Source organism: Anneissia japonica, unplaced genomic scaffold (genome assembly GCF_011630105.1).
Source record: "Anneissia japonica isolate Jap-2015-1 unplaced genomic scaffold, ASM1163010v1 scaffold324_len738069_cov173, whole genome shotgun sequence".
NCBI classification, from domain to species: Eukaryota; Metazoa; Echinodermata; class Crinoidea; order Comatulida; family Comatulidae; genus Anneissia; species Anneissia japonica.
The window spans coordinates 230,703-252,035 of record NW_022692196.1 but is presented as its reverse complement, the minus strand read 5'-3'; the positions used below and the strand labels follow the sequence as shown (position 1 = coordinate 252,035).

At 34.5% G+C, this 21,333-nt stretch overlaps 1 protein-coding gene across 1 annotated transcript; it reads right to left on the bottom strand.

Moving 5' to 3' along the window:
- Window positions 1-236: 236 nt before the first annotated feature.
- On the bottom strand, window positions 237-21,201 carry LOC117100177 (E3 ubiquitin-protein ligase HECTD3-like). Its single transcript, XM_033239761.1, has 18 exons — window positions 20,841-21,201; window positions 17,767-17,939; window positions 17,226-17,454; window positions 14,368-14,483; window positions 13,676-13,792; window positions 12,354-12,436; window positions 11,586-11,688; window positions 8,834-8,896; window positions 8,317-8,475; window positions 7,694-7,799; window positions 6,060-6,177; window positions 4,760-4,986; window positions 4,268-4,564; window positions 3,496-3,625; window positions 2,869-2,943; window positions 2,282-2,360; window positions 1,865-1,936; window positions 237-1,429 (listed from the first exon to the last, which is right to left on the bottom strand). The coding sequence occupies exons 1-18, from the start codon at window positions 21,132-21,134 to the stop codon at window positions 1,345-1,347; spliced, it is 2,526 nt and encodes an 841-aa protein (XP_033095652.1). The 5' UTR covers window positions 21,135-21,201; the 3' UTR covers window positions 237-1,344.
- Window positions 21,202-21,333: the final 132 nt, after the last annotated feature.

Genomic DNA, 21,333 nt, shown 5'->3' with positions numbered 1-21,333 from the left:
GCTAGAAGCAAACCATAGAGGCCACTAGGTCTTAGCTAATTATTGTGTAGCAAATTTTGGAATTTAACAAGAATCACAAAACTTGTATTTGAGATCTGTGAATATATTGTCAGCAGAACATTGTAAAAGTAATTATATATGATTGAAATATTATGGAAGTATTTCACCACAATGCTCTAATGGATATAATAATAATAATAACGATTTTTAAAGCGCAAACATCACCACCAAAAATTGTATGAATTTAAACTTCATGAGTAAAGCTTTCTTATACTGCTGTTTTTAGGCTATTCTATTAGATAGATTTATAACAAAGTTGTTTTAAGCATTGTTGTATCACTTCTGTAAAAGCACAACACAAATTCTCAAACTATTGTCATTAATTACTCCATCTCCTGGTTTGCCATTTTTAAGTGTTGCAAATTACAGATTCAAGAACAATGGATAAAATATTAACAAAACAATTTGGTATCGATGCTGAATATCCTGCACAATGATTGGCTGTGTGTGTATATATATATATATATATATATATCTATATCTACAACCACAGAATTTATATTTTTGCTACTACTTTTTTGGCAAGAGCACTTCCATATTTGGTAGTATGAGGGATACACTCAACAATGATCACAATACTATTCCTCAATGAATTAAATGTAAGCATACACTTCCATATTTTGTATTGGTAGTATGAGAGATGCACTCAACAATTCATCAGAATACTATTCCTCAATAAAGTAAATGTTAAAGTGACCATAAACATACTATAGCACTACAATAACTAGGTGTAACTGAAAAAAAACCAATTGAGGCATGTTGTGGAAAATGATTTAGTTCTAGCAAAAACTTAAATTCAAGGTATTTTCAGATTCTTGAGTGTGTAATCTTTAAAATGATGAGGGGGTCGTTCATTGAAATGGGATATTTCAAGCCTTAGATATTCAGAGGTAAAAGTACACCATTCCTAGAGCCAACATGAACATGATTTTTAGTTATCTGTGCACACATTGTTCAGGGGCAGATTTAAGGGGCGGCCCTGGAATTAAAATGCATTGGAACTTTCCACAACCAGTATTTTTACAACTCAATTCATTGAAGAGCAAATACTGATATGAAGACATTCCGAGTCCATACACCAAATTTTATTTGACAAAAAAAACATGTGACATGCCTAAATATGGTCATGATGACATCACATTCACATCGTGACCACTATATAGCCGCATCATGACTATATATGGGCATATAACCGCATTTTAGTCAAGAAAATCTGATAGTGTGGATTTGGCTTTAACCTTCTATACACCAATCATATCTTAAGTAGAAGCACCATTTGTTTTCTTATTCGACCAAGGATCCCATGTCAGTATCTATGGCAACGCAATTGTAGGCTGCGTAACGCAATTTCTCTTCTGCTACTTTGGCACTATAAGAAAGAAACGGGGAAAAAATACCAAGCATACGGTAAATATAGTAACAGATAAAAATCTATGCTTTGCAAGCAATGAAAATTGAAAAAATGATGGTATATTACAGGAATCGAACCCAGGACACTGTGACTTATAGGCAAGCAGCATAACCATAAAGCCACTACTAGTACTAATGTAAACCACGCAAAATACTAGGGTCTCTATGCGCAAGAAACAAGTGAACAGATGTAATTGGAAAAATAAGGAAAGAAAGAACTCCAAGTAGCACCCAAACTGCAATACAGGGATACGCCCTCGTCGGTCAGCAGCGACAAACGTGATACGACGCCCTCGCTGGTGAGCAGCGGTGACGGGCGAGGCATGAGGGATTCCAATTTGGAACCCCTGGCAATGAAAGAATCAAAATAAAATAATAATGAATAAATATTTACCTGGAGTAACATGGTAGAAAAAGTGTATTTGAACAGGTAGATGATTCTGGCAATGAATCTGTTTTCTCAGTTCTTTGGGGGGAAAAGGCATCATAGTAAATTACTTTTTAATGCAGAATAGGTAAGAAACACATTGTCAAGTACACGAATAAGAATATTTATATTTTCAACTGAAAAAGATGGATGAATATAGGTGTAATACTTTTCTAACTTTTTAATGATGTCTTCCACTCCAATCACAGATATAGAAAATTACTATAAAACAGTTATTTTTCCTAGTCCCTTTTATGAAAATTTGTTTATTATTTGCAGTGGGATGACTGCCCCCCCCCCCCCCAGCCCTCTTCAATCTGCCACTTAATCTGCCACTTAATCAGATTTTAAGAGCTAATTTATCTTATAACTAATGTAACTTACCCCCGATCTGCAGCAATATAAAGAGGAGCAGGTAAACGGCGCCTCCCGGTAACAAATCTTAGAAAACGACTCCTATCCTCTGTAATTAGACAAAGATGAGTTTAAGCATAAAAATACTTAAATAACAATAGCTTCCTTATGTGATAAGTAGTGGTGGTAGAAAAGCTAGTTTATATAGATTATTCACACAATTAGTCACACCCCACACCCAGCTATATCCATACACACATAGATATACCAAGCAATATCCTACAAACATACATCCCTACACTTTTACTTTGTCCTTGTTTTCAATAAATTCATACAAAAGGGTTCTAATCAATTTTTTAAATTGTGTTGTTTTGTAATATATATTACTTAAAATCACTTATATTCAATAAACAGAAAAAAACTGTCTAGGATAACATAAGTAAATGACAAGGAGGGGATGGGGGAACAAAGTCCAAACAGATTACAAAGAAAAGGAAAGGAAAAGAAGGAACATTAAAAACAAGGGGAGAAGACAAATATATAAAAACAGTGTGTGGAAAGTAGATTATTAATTAATTATTACTCAATAATAGCATTGATCTTGTTATTTATCTTACCATTTGTAAAGTTTGCCATTGCTTCCCATAAATACTTCACCCTCGTGTCATTCTGTTCAATATCTTCATAAAAAGCTACAAGAAAACCAGAAAAAAAATACACTCAATAGGGAGAAAAGAAAAAAATAATCACCTGATGAAACTGACATCAACTGCCAGCAAAGTGTCCAGATTACCAAATCTTATTTGGCAAAAAAATATTGTATGCCCATATATAGGCATGATTTGCCTATATGGTAATGATGTGATGTCATCATGGCCATATTTAGGCATATCACATGCTTTTGATAGTCTGGATAGGGCATTAGGGGGCTTTTGCTGCATGACATTAGGACCAACAACAAAATGACATCACTGCGCATGCGAGAACGTTGTTGCATGGTTTCTAGGACGCATCTTGGCCCACATCTATGTTGTGCAGATAGCGTATGATAGTCATGGATGAGTGCAACCATTCTAGAGTTACATCATCACACAAATTGAAAGTGTCCTATTATTGGTCTAATCCCCAACCTTACGATTGAGAGGGCAAACTGCAGCTCCTGCGCTCATTGTTAATTCACCAACCATAAATTCAATTCAAATAGCAAAACGCATTACAAAAAAAATCCAAAGCTTCCCACTCACTAGTTTTTTTCAAGGCTTCAAGTGAAATTTCTGGGTTGCCACATATAGACGTTTCAAGTTGTTGCCAAGTCATTAAATCAAGAACAGCCTGTGGTATTACTTGCAGAATACCGTGCTTAATAGCTGCAATCTGGCAAAAAAATAATTCAATAATTAAAATATGAATATATTACAAAATGAATTTCCTTGTGTTGGTCACTGATACTGGATTTGGCAAGGTAAGCCCCATATATCATAGAATAGTATTTTAGGCTTCTATTTGGTTTTCAATGGTTCAGTCAGGCTTTGGCAACCTAAACGGCTTGGCATAATGATATTTTAATAAACCATTAGTATATAGGTATATCATACACTAGATGAAAATTATTAAACAAAGGTTTGATAAGTGTGTACAGCAATACTTGAGTGAATAGATTCTGACAATGATGATAATTATTCTGTTCCTGCATTTAAGCAACAACTGAAAAATCTCTTTTCACATATATATTTATTTCTCACAAACTGTAGTTTAAAGTAGTTTAAGATTTCTTTACACTTCAAATTCGCAACTCAAATGATATCAAATGATAAAATGCGACCGAGTCGCAAAAAAACTTGAAACTAGCAAAGAATAAACAAAAAAAATAAAGAAATAAAAATGAAATAAATGATATAGAAGTTGACAATTTTTATAAGCAAATCAATTTAAAAAAAAAATTACATTTTATGTTGTTTTTCATGGGAAAATACAATCCTTCTAATGATTAAGATGTAATAATAAATAGTTATGGACCTGTTGCTTAGATTCATTCATTCTCTTCTCTTGCACCAGACGGCAAAATTCCATCCGTTGCTCGTATTGCACTTTGATTTTATCTCCATCTTCCTTCAACATCGCTACTGTCTGGTTACTAAGCATTGTGGTAAACGTTAGGTCGTCAGCAAAGCTTTCATCGAACGTCTCCTGGTCTATACTTTCTAGTAACTCAAGTAGTTTAACGGCAGCCGAGTCGACTGTCGTGAAGTCCCGAGACCAACTGATGCACTCTCCCGCTAATTGTTTCCATACAAATGATGGTAACGCAAGTACCTAGAAAACATTAACCATTTGTTATGATGTTATAGAAATAGTGAATGTTTATGAGTGCAATGGGAAGAATATTTTCATGAGTTGAATGGAACAGTCAATCTTCATGATTTGATGTCATCATGACCGTATTTAGGCATGTAACATGTTTTTAAAATTTGATAGTCTGGGACAGGACTTTAACTTTTGCCATCTTACCAGGTTCTCTTTACTTCGTAGACAGCCTCCCATTAGCATTCCAATCCACTCGTACTTGATAAACTCCTTGCAACCAGGATTCGGTACAAAGACGTCACGGTTCGTGTTCAGATCTTCGTGTTTCTGGTTCGGTGAGCGCACAAAAAAGGGAAGCGGATCAGGTTGGTCGTTAGCCGTTGGGCATAATTCTTCTGATATGTCCGAAAGACTGTCCCGGAAGCCACCCCCTAGTGAAGTAAAATGTAACTTTATAATCAACACACAATACTCATTTCAGAGAACTACTATTACATGACTATTACAGTGTTTGTTATTATCTTACTAAAATCAGAAACCTGTAGAAGTGGTTTTGGCACAGCGGGAATGGTTTGGTTTCCCAACCTCGAGGTCGGAGTTTCAATCCATCCTGTGCATTTTGCTTGTGTCGTTGAGCAAGACACTTTATCTGCATTGCTTCCACCAAGGAGTATAAGTGGGTATCCGAGGAGGTTTGAGTGCAAAATGTGCTGATTTATTTCATGCAGAATTTCCTCCATAGGCATTGTTAAAATTACTGGAGCAATAATGTGGAGAAGTGTTCTGAGACTTAGTTGTGTAGAGAGCTATATAAAAAACTTACATATTATTATTACTAAGCAATGTAACCAATACTGGATTTAGACCCGGTCCTTAAAATTCAAAGACTGGTGCTATCTCATTAAACCATAATATTATTGCGATGATTATCAATACCACTAATAGTATTATTAGTATTATAATATTTAAAAAATTTTTTTTAAAGACAATCTGTCCTTCAACAATTATTATTGAAATAAAATTGATAAATTAAAATCTTTTAGAAATAAAACAGGCATGTTTACTTTTTTTTTTTAAATCATGTTTGTTTATAAAATCAAAACATATGCAAGTCGAATGGCCGAGCGGTAAGACAGAGGCGCCGCTAGCTATAGCCTTAACACACCTTGCCTATGGTTCGGTTGGTAGAACCAAGTCTTCTTGGATACAGACTTTAAATGGAGGTCCAGTGTATACATCTGGCTTGTGTGCCCATTGCATCTTTCAGAAGAGCAGGGGAGTTACCCCGATGTTATGGTTCATTTCAGACCCTGTCGTTGTGTAATGATGTGACCACGTAGCTACCGTGAAGCGCTTCTTTACGGCTTTTTAGGTAGTCACGGACCACGCCCATACGCAATTCAGCACAATGACACTGCAAGTTATGGGTTATTCTCCTACCTTTACAAAAATTGAAAGTATTACTATAGATTGATATTTGAGTGTACTGTTTATGAAGCAATACCTTGGTCAATGATGCCTTCTGACAAGAATTTGCACTCCCACCACTGGTCGTAACGTTGAGGCCATCGAAAGTCCAGCTGAGTGTTCGATCGCGTTCCTGATTTTAAACCTTCATAAATCTACCAGAAAATATTTATACACAAGATAGAAAGAATAAAAATTGAATGAAAAAAGGAATGAATGAATGAATATGTATGAATGAATGTATGAATGAATGAACGAATGAATGAAAAAATGAATAGCGTTGTAAACATAACTAGTGAAAAGGGAGACAAAGTTTTTGTTTCCACTACAAGTAACAAATTGTCAGCTAACAAAATATTTGCGAAAGATTTAAAATTTAAATGGAGTTATTATGAACAGGCATGATAAGATAACCATAGCTTTTTTATCACAAGGGACTTTTATTTATTTTATTTGTCCTACCAATATTTCTATTTAAACATTGTGCATGTGAAATGTGAATTTTTATATAATACTTCTATAAATGTATGTAATTATTTATGTTTATCCTACAGAAAATAGCTTCTAGATCAAATATTCCTTCAGGAAATTATATAGAATAATGTTGGTAAAGGAAATGTATTTTACTTTTGTTTACCAGATCGTTTTAAACACTTGTGTATGAGGAAGTTTAAAAGGTTAAATAAAGGAAGTACTGTTTATAATGTGGTCAAGAAAAAGTACACCGAGATTCAAAGAAAAATAGAGCATTTTTTTTTTTCGTTTCATTTAACAGTGTAAAGGCCAATAACAGGATAAATTAAAACAATAATAAATGCTTGCGGTATCCCACAGATCTGAAAAGATCCCTTGTCTTTATGGAGAACGATAAAATTGGTCTACATAAACTAAGTTTCATTATGAGGGTGAAGCTCTGCCCAGGCTATTAAATTTTCTTTGATAAAAAAAAGGCCATATACAGTCATGATTTGCCTATATATATATCAGAGATGGGTGGGCAATAAAATTGGGTCGGAGGGCAATTTTTTCATACTACTGTTTTCATAAGATAGTATAATACATACTTTCAAGTAACAAAATGCACGCCATCGTGTCGGGATTCAATATTTCGACATTAATTATATCATCATAAGGAATGATTCCTGACGATGACATAATTAATGTTGAAATATTGAATTCCGACACGATGGCGTGCATTTCGATACTTGGAGTATGTATTATACTATCTTATCTGAGAATAATCAGTGGACCTTTCGGTTTTTACTGTTTTCATCAACTCAGTTCCAATAACACTTTTACAGATTAATGGTGTGGTCATAAAAAACAAGGGGTTTTCTAGCCAAAAATGGTTGGCAGATGCCATGCATGGGGTTTTAATTTATTTTCATGGGCCGCAACAAATCACCGTTGGGCTGCATGTGGCCCATGGGCTGCACTCTGCCCACCTGTGCTATAATATGTTCATGATGTGATGTCATCATCACCATTTTTGGGCATGTCACATGTTTTTGTCAAAAGAAATTAGATACACCTGAAAAGGGCTTTAGTGAGTAAAGATGTGTTTGGTTATGAAGAAAAAAAAAAAGGATTTGAACCCAGTACCCTGGTATTAGAAGGCAAGCACATATAAATCACCAAGCTACAGCTCCAATAATAAAGCTGAAATCTTACCTGCGAGAAGACAGTGCTTTTGCACTCTGGGTCTTTGCTAGGGTCCGACTTGTGTTCAGACGCCGCTCTCCTATTTATGTACAATTTTGGCATCGATGAGGGTTTGCTGAAATATTCAAATATTTTAGTTACATAAATTTTATTTTTAAATATTTCACTTTATGAATTATATAAAGTAATGCATAACTGTCACAAATATAACTCGGTTAAATATGTTCTGACACAGAAAAATTAGATATTTAAATTAAAACAAACAATTTTCTGTGTATTTTATTACATATGGACCAACAAAAGATCTTGAATCTTTAATATTCTAGTGCATTACGGTAATGCCCGGCATTTACTGCGTCATAGACGGCCGTACAACAATAAGCCAATCAATCCAACTCCACATCCTGTAAGCATCAGATGACCGTCGAGTGTCATGAGTGCCCGGATTAACATTCTATGAACAGCGCCCTCATGAGATAATCCAACGAAATCTTTTACTGCTTCTACTGTTGTATCAACAGCAGGCATCTAGAACCACTATAATCACATAACAAAGATCAATCTTGAATTTACATAACATTAATTAAATAATTAAAAATAATATAATTATTCAATAGTAAATCAATATTCACCTTGTTTCTGACTGCTTCAGCAAGCGTTGTATTAGAGAAGATCGTTTTTTGGATAACACTAAAATCTGTCGTACTGCATTTAATTCGCCAAACGATCCTATAGAATATTGCCAGGATGGGATAATGTATTGTATAACACTATCAAATAATTTAATAAACCTTTAAAAGAAGAAGAAACAAAATCAATCAATATATCAGGCTAATTAATGAGAGAATTAAGCGTATCATGGTGTACTTCCGTGTATATGGCAAAAAACAAGCCAGGCAAGTCACTCTTCGCAAAAAGCAAAAATTAGTTTTTAGTTATTAATACAGGGTTAGTACAGTAGAATAAAAGTTATAAAATGGTAACAGAATTTAAATTTGACATTTTATGAAGCTACTAGAGTTTCAACATACTAGTATTAAAAGAACAGTATTGGAGAAACCAGTGTTCACAGTTTACGATTTCGGCGGTTTCTCCCCAACTCGTTACAAACTGTTGTTATCATGAAGGTAAACTATATTGTTTGCCTACCTTTGCATGGTGATAGCTCTCCTGTACAACACATCTTTATCAACAGATTCTAGCCGTGGATATCTGTGGAATAACAACGATCAAGTGAAATATATACTACAGTATGACACTTGGGCTAATATTGTAATATGCAGTATCATTATTAGGTATAAAATTCATCAATTAACCAATGAATTGATTAACACTCTGACCGCCAGGGGTTTGAAAAAATAGTATCTGCCATCGCCAGACATTTTAGCAAATTTTAACTGTGTGTATATGTGATCAGATTGACATGTAATGTATACTACAAGAACTATCTTAGCTTTACAATGGCACCAAATACTTTATTTTAATCACAATCTGTGACCCGTAACTGTAAAATGAAAATGACTCACTTTTGGAGATTTAAGCAATTTTGCACAACGAAGCTGAGATAATCGTGATTTTGTACAATACCGCTATGCTCAATGTAAACAAACAAATAGTGAAATACTATACTATATTCAGTCCAGACTGAATATAGTGTTCAAATTGTTAGTACATGTCGGTAATTACCCCATCTATCGGATTCCAAAAAAAAACCTTAAACACAGGGATCTCCATGTTTGGCGGTCAAACATAACATTACCAAACACGGAGATATCCGTGTTTGGCGGGCAGAGTGTTAATAATTGCTTTTATTTAACCACTTCTACTAGAAGATTTTACAGTTTAAATATAACACCACCCTTGAGAATAATGACGTACAGTATTACTTTAACATTAGTAATCAAATGTAAACATACTACATTCAATGAATAACAAATATGTGGTCAGATTACATAGATTGACTACCAGGAATAATTATCATATTTAATTACCCTTTGAATTTCTCAGGAAAATATATTTGAAATTAATGAAAGAAGACAACGCACAACTGTTTGTATCCTGTTCTATGTTGCAATGTACTTCGTATTTACATATAATGCCAGTACAGAACATTATGTACCAACCACATTTGCTCAAATAGAGACAAGCCACCTGCTAAGTATTTTGATTTATCTAGCTGTCAGCAGCCCAAGTTCTAGATAATCTATCTATTTTTGTCATGCCTACACCCGGATATTCACTGCCCCCAATGGTCATCGACCAACATGACTCTGTGGTGAAACGCAACACCGCAATGCGCTCACTCAATGGATTGTTTTTAATGATGATCTGTTCAGACAGCCACCGAGTTGGATTCATAACGGTTGTACGAAGGTCGTACGACGCATTGAGTACCCGGCTTAATAATGCATAATGCCTTTTACTCAGATTATGTACACCTTCACCAAGAAATATACCTTTACCTCCTTAGGAAGTTAAAAAACAAATTATAAACATTTGTGAGCCAAAAATTAAGAATTTGTTCATATGGAAAAAGGTTAAGGTATTTGGAAAAATGGTTGTGGCTCGGATTCTCAACCTTGAGGTTGGGGGTTCGTAAACCTGCGCTGTGTAAGTTGCTTGTGCCCTTAGGGAAGACAATTCATCTGTGTTTGTATCTCTCCATAAATAAATGGGTACCGACATATGCTGGGAAGGTAAAACAGACTACAGCGCGTAGGTGTGGCAAGGGGCCCCCCGCCCCCACACAGCTTTGCAGTCTGGCCCAAATGCCAAAGAAAGAGAGATGGGCACTTCAGCCTGTAAGCCTAGAGCTTCAGGTTTAAACCTTGACCTTTACCTTATCTCCTTAGAAAGTAAAAAACAAATTATATTTAAACATTTTGTGTGCCTGCAGCGTCTCTACTATTTGTATTTAAACTGCAATATTGAATTTGTACAAAATCTTTTATATTTCATTTGTAAACCTTACTCTATGTATATTATTACTATATTCAGCATAAGGTCAACTAAGGACAGCAACCTGTTACCTTATCAGTGTTCTCCCGAAGCCGTTTTAGCCGTCAATTTTACCGGTAAAAATAACCAACCAACCAGTAAAAATTTTGAGTTTGTAAAATAAAAAAAACTATTGATTAGGCTTAGGTAGTCCAGGCTGGCCCTCTTACTAAATTAACATCATTCCAGTCTATATCTACACTATGAATATGTGTTGTTGTGTCTTCAAGTCATTTAACCCAACTAAAAAGAGGTAACCTACCTCACATTGTGCGCATTGCAATTTTTTATGGACAAATTTACCAGTAAAAATTTTTCAGTTGGGAAAACACTGCTTATGGTACCAGAAACTTAAAAAGTCAGGAATGTACCATGGTAAACTTATTCCCACTTTTATTAACTAAAACAATGACATCATGCAATCATCCTTAATTCTTATTGGTCAAGTATTACCACATCTTTTGTATCATCCCAAATATAGTAAGGAATGCTACCCCAATATAACACAGTACTCCTATTGCTATTCACTTCTTACATTTAGATTTCTACCTCAACAGTACTTTGCAATATTTTATCTTGTTTGACTTCATCGATAGCCAAGTGTTTTTACTGCTTACAATAAGCATTTTTCACTGGAAATAAATTATATTACATCTATTCAAGTTAGTTTCTTGTATTCTTACCTTGCGTCATACAACGACTAAATGCCAATAATTAAAAATTTTTTTATATGAAGGCTAAATTAGACAGCATTGCATTGCAGTCTTGAGGTTGTCGTCAGAATAATAACTCACACATACACGACACGATAACAAATGGTGTCAGCAGCGTCATAAAACGCTGTCTTAGTTGGCCTTATTGTTTACATAAACACAGATCAATCAATAAACTTGTGATTACGTACCTCACTAGCTCTGAATTCTTAAACAAATCTTTATTTAAACCGAGGTCTTTTTCTTTTGTTGACTTGATTTTAATACCATGTATTCTGGTATCAATCCCACCATCTACCATCAAAAGGAAAAAAAAGTCACCATGAAAATAATACCAGTGATTAATTTTATTTAAACTTCAGATAATTAAAAACTATGATAAAAAAATAAAAGATGCCTAATTTGCTAATTTCATTGAAAATGCTTCACAAAATAAGTCCCTTGCCATCATTTAAAAGGAGTGGAAAGAGGATGAAATTAAAACAAATGGATTTCTAGGTGGTCATTTTTTTGGTGTTAGTGGTAGTGCCAGTTGAGTCAGATAAGCATGGACCACCTTCAGAGAAACACGGATCCCTCTGTTATCAGGTAACATTTAATTAAAGTCACTGGAATAAAAACATAAATTTGCCTATATATGAAAGGCTAATTGTTAACATTCTTAATTCATAATTAATTCTTTTCCTGTTCAATTTTTTCTTCCATACAATATTGTGGACAAGAAAAATTTCACCATTCTAAACCATAAAATCTCCCCCCATTCAACCCCTTGGTTCAGACAAGGCCCCCTGGTCAGACTAGTTGGTTTACCTGCTGGCAAATTTCAAGAGCTACAAATAGGTTCATATTTAAATCAGCATTGTCAAAGTAGAGCATGGGCTTTGACAGTAAGTATATTTAAGTAGAATAATCACTATAAAAATAATAGTAACCATGACCATTCAGAGATTCACACTGACCTTTGCACTCCTTGATTCGAACCTCAATGACCTTATAATGCTGAGTCATATCCTCCAGGATACAATAGTCACCAGTGTAATTACTGAAGGAGAGAAAAATACGCATAATAATACATGTAATTATACATAATGATTAAATGCAAGACTGTAGAATTAATAAGGTGAACATTAAAACCGGCACAAAATTTCAAAGTAGCTACGGTGTAGGCGAGAGTGTGATCGCCATTAGCATTTTAAAGCTACAGTCCACACTACTACATTTTCTTCGACAAAAATCTGTTAAGACTGATAAAATATGGCCCTCCGAAAAGGTGAAAATCTATTTTCGCACAAATGCTTCGGAGAATTTTGGGGGCATATAACATTCTAATAAAATATGCTACCCAAATATGAATGGTATTTCTAAAAAGAGGGGCCAAATTTTCAGTCTATATAACAATTTTAAACTTTTATCTTTGTTATTTCAGGAAATATAACTTTGTAAAAACAGTAAAAAGTTAAAGGAGACATTACCGGCATCAAAAAAGGGGCGTGGTACCTAAATTTGAAAAGGTCATAACATAAAAACCGCTTGGAAATTGGAGCTGAAATTTTGGATTCTTTCTTTTGACATATCAAGGTATTTTTAGAATATTTTTACAGGACTAGCTGATTTGAGCCGGAATGACCCAGTACATTCTCTTGGGACACAATATGGTGCAAACGACAGAATGGCACTATTTTTCACAAGGCAGTCAACATGGTATGAAGATGGCTACTTTACTACTTGAACACCACTAGGTTTAAGGTGCACAGTCATTTGCATTGCAAATCTAAAACATGTAAGTAACTCAGTCCAGACCATAGGCTCAGCCAGCGAGCCGTCCGGCTGTCTTTTGGACGGCCTACAATTATTTAGGATAGCCACTTTTACCGTGATGGCTTGGACGGCTTGGCCTAATCAGCTTGGCCTAGCCTAATTTGGCCTGGTCTACATTTAGCAAATCCTTTAGATTAATCAAATCTATCGAATGTTGCATTAAACTAAAGCTAAATAATATTTACGTTTGATAAAAACAACATTTATTGATTGAATGTATGTTGTTTTCGTACCAATATTTGGTGGGGATTCCCAAAGATGGGCGTGGCCCGCCCATCGGCTCAATGCCCACTGGCTTCCATTTTGGACGGCCTATTTCTTTTTCTGGCTAAACCCCTGGTTCAGACTATTAAATTCTATTTGAAAAAAGCGTGTGAAATGCTCTTGAGTCTTAATATCGTCATGATGACATATTACATCACAACATGACCATATATGGGCATAGAGTAATTAATGTACTTACACATCAATGTTACAATCATTGATTTTTTTAAGGTTTGATCCATCTTGTCCGGCCATCACTATCACATGACTTGGCATATAATTATCATCCTGTCCATCAACTGCTATGTAAAGTCGCCTAGGAAAATATCAATCACCCAATCAAATTAGATCAATTAAAATTAATCAACCAATCAATTAGATTAATTAAAATTAATCAACCAATCAAATTGACATGAAATCAAATATCAACAAAAGTCTGGAATTCCAAGTTAAAAAAAAAGTAAAAAAAAAAAAATTATTACTAGACATTATAATTTTGCCTAATTTCGCTGTTTCGTGCATTGAATTAAACTTTCCATTGTCAAATTAAGACACTTAAAAATGATTTTTAAAACAGTTTCTCTTGATTTGCCATACCATAAAAAAACAAAAAACGGTAAGGTCAAGTTTGGCGATGACTTTCCTGTTAACTACCGAATGTACAGACCACAAAAAATTATTCTTCATATAACATCACTATACTGTGTAAACAATGTATCATATCTGAATACTTGACAAATACAGTGAAACATGAACTTGGAACTGTTGCAGTGTCAACAATGATCCTGGTCTTATTATTATAAATGAAGTTTGCCTAATTTGAACCCAGAATGCTGGGGTCAGAATGCATAGGTGCAGTTCCACTAAAGAGCTTTTTCACTACAGACTTACTTAATTATTGTTCCTTTCTTCATATGGAGCCTCATCCAGTGCTGGCCTTGTGAACCGTCACTTTCCCAGTACGTAGATGTATCACCATCAGTTAAACAAGATGCATCATCTTCTTCCTTTTATACAATAATAATACAAAATTATGATACTTATATTTATAATGTAATGAGGGATGTAGTTATGGTGGGTGGGGTCATAGAGCCTTGAAGCTGTCCACCCAGTCTACAGTACAGTAGAGTTAATTCCATGGCTTTCCACCCACTCCTTGGCCATCCTTTAAAATAAAATCTTGTTATTTATAATTTACCAATGTCATCACCCACCCACCCTTAATATGTCTACCACCACCAACCCCCCATCTCCTTAGTTGTCTAAACTACAACAACCTGTATTTATATTTTGCAATATTGGCTTATTAACGTTGCATGTATTGTCGAGGCATACATAATTTATATTTACTGAAATAACAATTCAATGATGCTGACTTCATGTTCATATCATTATCAATACCTGTCACATGCATTAAAAAAAAAAAAACCTTTGCATTCAGTATTTTACTTACACAGAAATTTACATTGATTTTATTTTTTAATTTAGGGTTTTTATTAATACATTATAGTAATAATAATTGAGGTAGGTATTGAATTTCCTAAAAATATTAAAGACCAAAATAGATGTGTATAATTGAGTAAAGTATGTTAATTAATCCTTGAAATAGTTGTGATTTATAATTATGTTTTCTGATCAATGAATTATGTAATTATTTCATAGTTCTCTGCTTTTACTGTACTCTGTAGTGCATGTAGACCAAGGAAGCAGTTTGGATAATTAGGTATTTAACGTACCATATGTATTGAAATAAATGCCCGCTTTGAATAAAAGCCCCCTTCCAGTGATCCTCATTTGGAATAAATGCCTCCCTCGAATAAATGCCCCAGGAGGTTTATTTTTTTTTCTCAAATAAATTCTCCTTAAATGACAGTAAACAAAACTAATGGAAGAAAAATCATTCTAAACACATTCTATTAATGTTGTACTCCAGTAGGACTACAATTTTCAATGGTCAATGGTCGTATATTTATATAGCGCCTTCCACAGAAAACCGTCCCAAGGCGCTTTTGAAGCCACAAGAAACAAAGGCAAAAGAACGCGAAGGGGGGGGGGAAGTGTGCACCCCCGATTCAATTTCAAACCTGGTTGTGATCAATAAGTCTTTATGATTACACAATAACACATTTTGAAGGTAATTATGTGTTGCAGTTCAACATTTTCAGTGAAATTAATGCGCATTTATTTGAGTATATTTTTTAATAAAAAACTGTTACAGCATGCAACTAGCTGCCAACAATTTAGTTGTAAACAGTGGTGTATCTAGGTGGTGTGCTTCCCCTGTCACTCCCCACCACCCCCCCCCCACCCACCTGCTAATTGGGAGAAAAGGTGACAAAGAGGTGGTTACACCCCTTTTCCCGCAGTTTTTAATATTCAAAAATCTGTAACCATTCCGAAGTTTCTTGTCGAACATTCCTTTTTTTTTAATCATAACAATATTTTCCTACCCGATTCTTGCTTTTATTTAAACCTTTAAATCTCTTACCTGCAAAGTGGATGAACTTGCTTCCCTTTCACTCTCTGCTCGGCAGCTGTCGAATTCTCTGGCACGACAGGTAATAGGACGTTTGCCATCTCGGCACCAGCTTTCAATTCATACAGAAGCTGTCTCTTATACACATCTAGATGTGTATAAGAGACAGACAATAAATGCTCTGAGGTGGTAATTAGATGGAATTATTACGTCTCATGAAAATATGCTGCAAAAACCTCTTCAATGAAACAAAGATTGATAATGTTGTAATAGATTTCTATCCATCCCTTTAGTATCTTCATATTCTTATATACTTAAATTCTTAATGTGTATTTCAGTTAGGTTTGTCATTTTGCTTATTTTATTCTGTTTGGGGATCCTTGTTTATATTCTATAAACAGTCAGGCCTATTGTTATGCAAACATTTTAGCTTTGTGCAAATGCTTTGCAGTTGTTGTTGTTTTTTTAATACCGAAATAAATAAATTAATTAATTCTGGTATCAATTCAAGATGTGTACTGGACTACCATAATAAACAATATTTTTTTTTCAAATGAGGAAAAAAATCAATATTAAAATTGCACTTTGTATGTTTAGGTATTATATTAGTATGCTTTAATTGAAAATTAGGAAAAGAAAATATTTCCATTACAATTAACAGCAAAGATCACAATAGTTAAAAAATAAATGTTGAAGTAAGGTACAGACAATTAAATTAATAATATTTAATACTGAAACTACAGAAAACTATTTATCAGTACCATAACATTTCTGAAGTAAAGATGCAACATACAAGAAGAACATAAATAGCGAATACAAATTGTTAAAATGCAGTATTGGCAATATATTATAAGTATATATTATTATATTTTAAAAATATTCAAATATCCCTATCACTTGAGAGATGAATAATATTATAATTAATTAAAGTCATAGGAGTTATGTTTGCCCTACCTGATGTGTTATCATACAGTACTAAATACTAGGCAAATTCAACAAATACTTGCGAAAAAAAATCTTTGCGAGCGATTTGGGTGGTAATAGAACCCGAAACCTCCAGACAATTAGCCTGGTATCTCAACCACTAGACCACTGAGCTTGCATCTAGTGTAGATATCCGATTCCCATGTAGCAGTGGGTACTGCAATGCAAGACTTTTTTTCGCAAGTGTCTGGGAATGTACTGATTATTCAGTACGATAACACATCAGGTAGGGTAAAACACACACATCAAAATAATTAAAATCAGTAGATAGTATTTTTTTTAGACTTACACATGTTGATGAAACATCAACAGACTCCACAAACTGCTTGACACTGCCAAGTTTTTCATTGTGGGTTTCCATGTGTTCTGCAAGGAATTTCGCAAGTTCCTCGTCGTTTTCTATCGTCCAATTCTGCGGGGCTCTGCACAATCGTTCGACGGCTGCTGAATCAGCTTCAACGATGACTGGTGGTGTGCCTACTTTTAAACTGTAAGTATATTCCAAGATTTGCTCCCAGCTGTAGAAAAAAATTATTCATTTTAATAAAAAACTGTTACAGCATGCAACTAGCTGCCAACAATTTAGTTGTAAACAGTGGTGTATCTAGGTGGTGTGCTTCCCCTGTCACTCCCCACCACCCCCCCCCCACCCACCTGCTAATTGGGAGAAAAGGTGACAAAGAGGTGGTTACACCCCTTTTCCCGCAGTTTTTAATATTCAAAAATCTGTAACCATTCCGAAGTTTCTTGTCGAACATTCCTTTTTTTTTAATCATAACAATATTTTCCTACCCGATTCTTGCTTTTATTTAAACCTTTAAATCTCTTACCTGCAAAGTGGATGAACTTGCTTCCCTTTCACTCTCTGCTCGGCAGCTGTCGAATTCTCTGGCACGACAGGTAATAGGACGTTTGCCATCTCGGCACCAGCTTTCAATTCATACAGAAGAATCCATCCTTCTTTCACGTTCTCTTTTCCTTTAATATGTTCCCTAAATGATTTCTGAGAAAAAAAAAAAAAACATCAATTTATTTAGAGCAATATACACCATAGTGTGCATACCTACACCCTGCGCCTGAAAAAATGGTGATACCATTGGTGGGGAGAGATCAAACTCATGTGACCTTGACCATTGACCTTTTCTTACCAAAAGTTAGTCATCTTTTTCTGATTTTCATGAACCAGTCCACTAAATTTTATGATCCATTCTTTAGTGAGTGCAATCCTGATATCAGACAGGGTGATGAATACATAATCTTCTTGGCAGAGGAGATTTTTTGTAGAAGTGGTTGGCGCATTGGTTGTTGCTTGGGACTCCCAACCTCGAGGTCGGGGGTTCGAAACTCTCGCTGTGCAAATCGCTTGTGTCCTTGGGCAAGGCACTTTATCTATGGTTACCTCTCTCCACCCAGGAGTACAAGTGGGTTCCTGGTAGGTTCCAACACTGCACTGATTACTAGCCGCAATATTATGGAGATATAATTTAATAATTTCATTTAGTGTTCAATGTGTTTCATATGTGTTTGATCCAATGACCGGGGTAATAATGTGAAGCGCTTAGAGGCTTTGTTAAGGCATTAAGCGCTATATAAGAACGACATATTATTATTAGATCTCGCCTATATCCAATTATCATGGAACCTAACACTAGTTCAGGTAACTTTTTTTCTTTTTCGATCACATCCAACAAACATAACTTGCCAATAACAGTAATAATACATTAATAAAATAATTCTATTTTTTTGGGCTCAGGGAGTGGAGTCGTTTTTTAAAACAAAAAACAAAAACCCTGCTGCGACAAAGCTTAAAGCACACCAAGGTCATCCACATGACCTTTCTCGAGAGTGCCAATCAAACTTAACAACTGACCAATCAGACCCAGGGCTAGAAATATGTGCATGCCTAACAAGTACGCGTGTTGTCCAACAAACGCACATGTTTGCGTTACTGTTTTGTGGAACATTAACAACAAGGGACAGGCTAATACTAATAGCGGAAACGTCTATTCAATTCATCTTCAGGAGTGAAGAATGAAACCTAACATATTGAAAATAACATTAAGAAGAAACAAAACATAAATAGGTATCAAAAATACAATTCAGTAACAACAATTATTGTACAAAATATATGGTTATATCATGTAATTATAAGTAATTAATAAGTAATGAATCCATCTTATTTCAAGTTAATATAGTTTGGTTTATTCTGAAGTACCAAGAAATGGTTTGCCAATGGTCAAAAAGCTAGTGTATATGCACCCAAATTACATATATCCATAATATTATAAACCCTACCATCATTTAAAAAATATACAAACAAGTTTGCCATCAGCAAATTCACATTATATAAAATATATATATTCAAAGGCAAAAGAAAAATTTGTAACAATCTCCTTGGGTCATAACAACAGAGAAAAATTTTTCAGAAAATAGTAAATAGTTTCATCTGGTTTCCCATACAAAAATGGCAAGTCATTCAAAGGAATTTCTTCATGAAATCTAACAATAATAGTGTGGTGTACTAAATATGAACTATATTCAATCTCTTTCACTACATTATTTATACAGCAAAAATAACAAAAGCAAAAAAAAATGTGAAAAATGGGGAGACCGGGACTGGATTGTTATTATTACCTAGGTTAACAAAATAACCAAGTAACAATTGGTTAAAAATGGTCTATAAATAAATAAATGACACAAAAGAAATCCAGAGGAAATGAATTTCTGTCTCCAATAAAATAATAAATATCACATTTAGCCCTAATTACATGAATTCAAGAACAAGCCATAGATTCATTAGGGAAAATGTACAGTAATCTGTTCAATAAGAAAAAACAGAATATTGAAAGCTATGAGGAAATCATATACATAGGAATTAACATTCTGTTTACAATCAAGTTCATACAGATATTTAGTAGATCTGGTAGAAAAAAGTCAATAATAAATGAAATATATGATACAGTAAATGTTAAATGTAAGCTCTGGAAAAACCTGCCATTTGTCAGAAATATTCAAAATTAAGTTTTTGGTAATTTTAGATTCTGTATGAATAATTTAAGACTTCACAGTGTTTATTTGATGGAAATTGGTTGAGTATTTAGCCAAGTTAAGAATATTTAATTTATTGAATATCAGCCATGTAGGTTTTGAGAAAACAGATTCCAAAGTCAATACTTTAATTATTAGGATTTTTAATTTTAAAATAATTTTAATATACTTTTCAGTTAGACTTAGTCCAGGACCACGGTTAATAACAATGTAGTTATTAAAGTTTATTACCTCTTTGTAGTTGCTTTCTTCATTGAATGTCATTTTATTTTGGTTAAATAAATTGTAAATAAAAAATAAATAAATTGATATTTTATAGAAATGTTCTTCAAATGCAAAAACCTGAAATTGTTCAAAATTCTGATTCCCTAATATTTTTTTAAGTGCTAGTGTGAAATTATAAGGGTTCTGCCCGAGTCAGTCACCGATATGATATGGAAATTACGACTTAGGCCTATTTGTAATGTTTGAATCCCCAATCTATACAGTGGTATTTAGCTTCTTTCATAGGCCTAGTTTTGGATGGTACAGTAGGCCTAGGATTCCTAGGGCATTCATTGCCGTTTTGGTCATTGCCGTTTTGGTTTTTTGCTGTTTTGACCTGCTACCGGCGCTAGGCTAGACCTAGGCCTAAAGTACTAGTAGGCCTATGCCTAGCTAGAGCAGGTCTAGACTAGGACCTAAGTAGGCCCTAGTGTAGGCTAGGCCTAGGACCTAGGCAGGTAGGCCTAGGCTAGGCCAAGCTAGGCCGGCCCTAGTAGTACTAAAGTAGTAGGGTGGCCAACGAGACACATTGCAGTATTTAAAACCGAAATTTTTATCAAAGGCAATAAAAATACACTCTTATATTTCGTACATTTGTAAGTCTTATCCACAGTCCGTCTGAATTGCAGGATTCTTCACCACTGGCAAAGATAGTGGTTTCTCTAGAAAATACGATTTCGCCACATTTTGATTTCCTGTCTGTTTTGCTGTAAACGGTAACCCGACCGTTCGAATCACTCGCGTTTGGGTATTTATATTCCAAACAACCTGGCACATAGCAAAGCGCCTCTGGTAAAGGTTCACTATCCTTTAGACATTTAACGGACTGTTTAAGACATCTTATTCTTGCCAATTGGCGTCTGGAAGATCCAAACACGGCACTCATCTTTGATCAAGCCAACCAAACCTTCCTGTTGGTTGGTGGTGGAGAAACTGATATCTCGATCGTCGCGTCTCACACTCGAGCGAACAGCACTCAAATAAACTCAAATTTCGGCATTAAATCCTTAAATTATATATTTTACTAGGCCTAGGCCTTATCTGTAATTTATTTTTTAATATACTTCAATCTATTTTTATTTTTC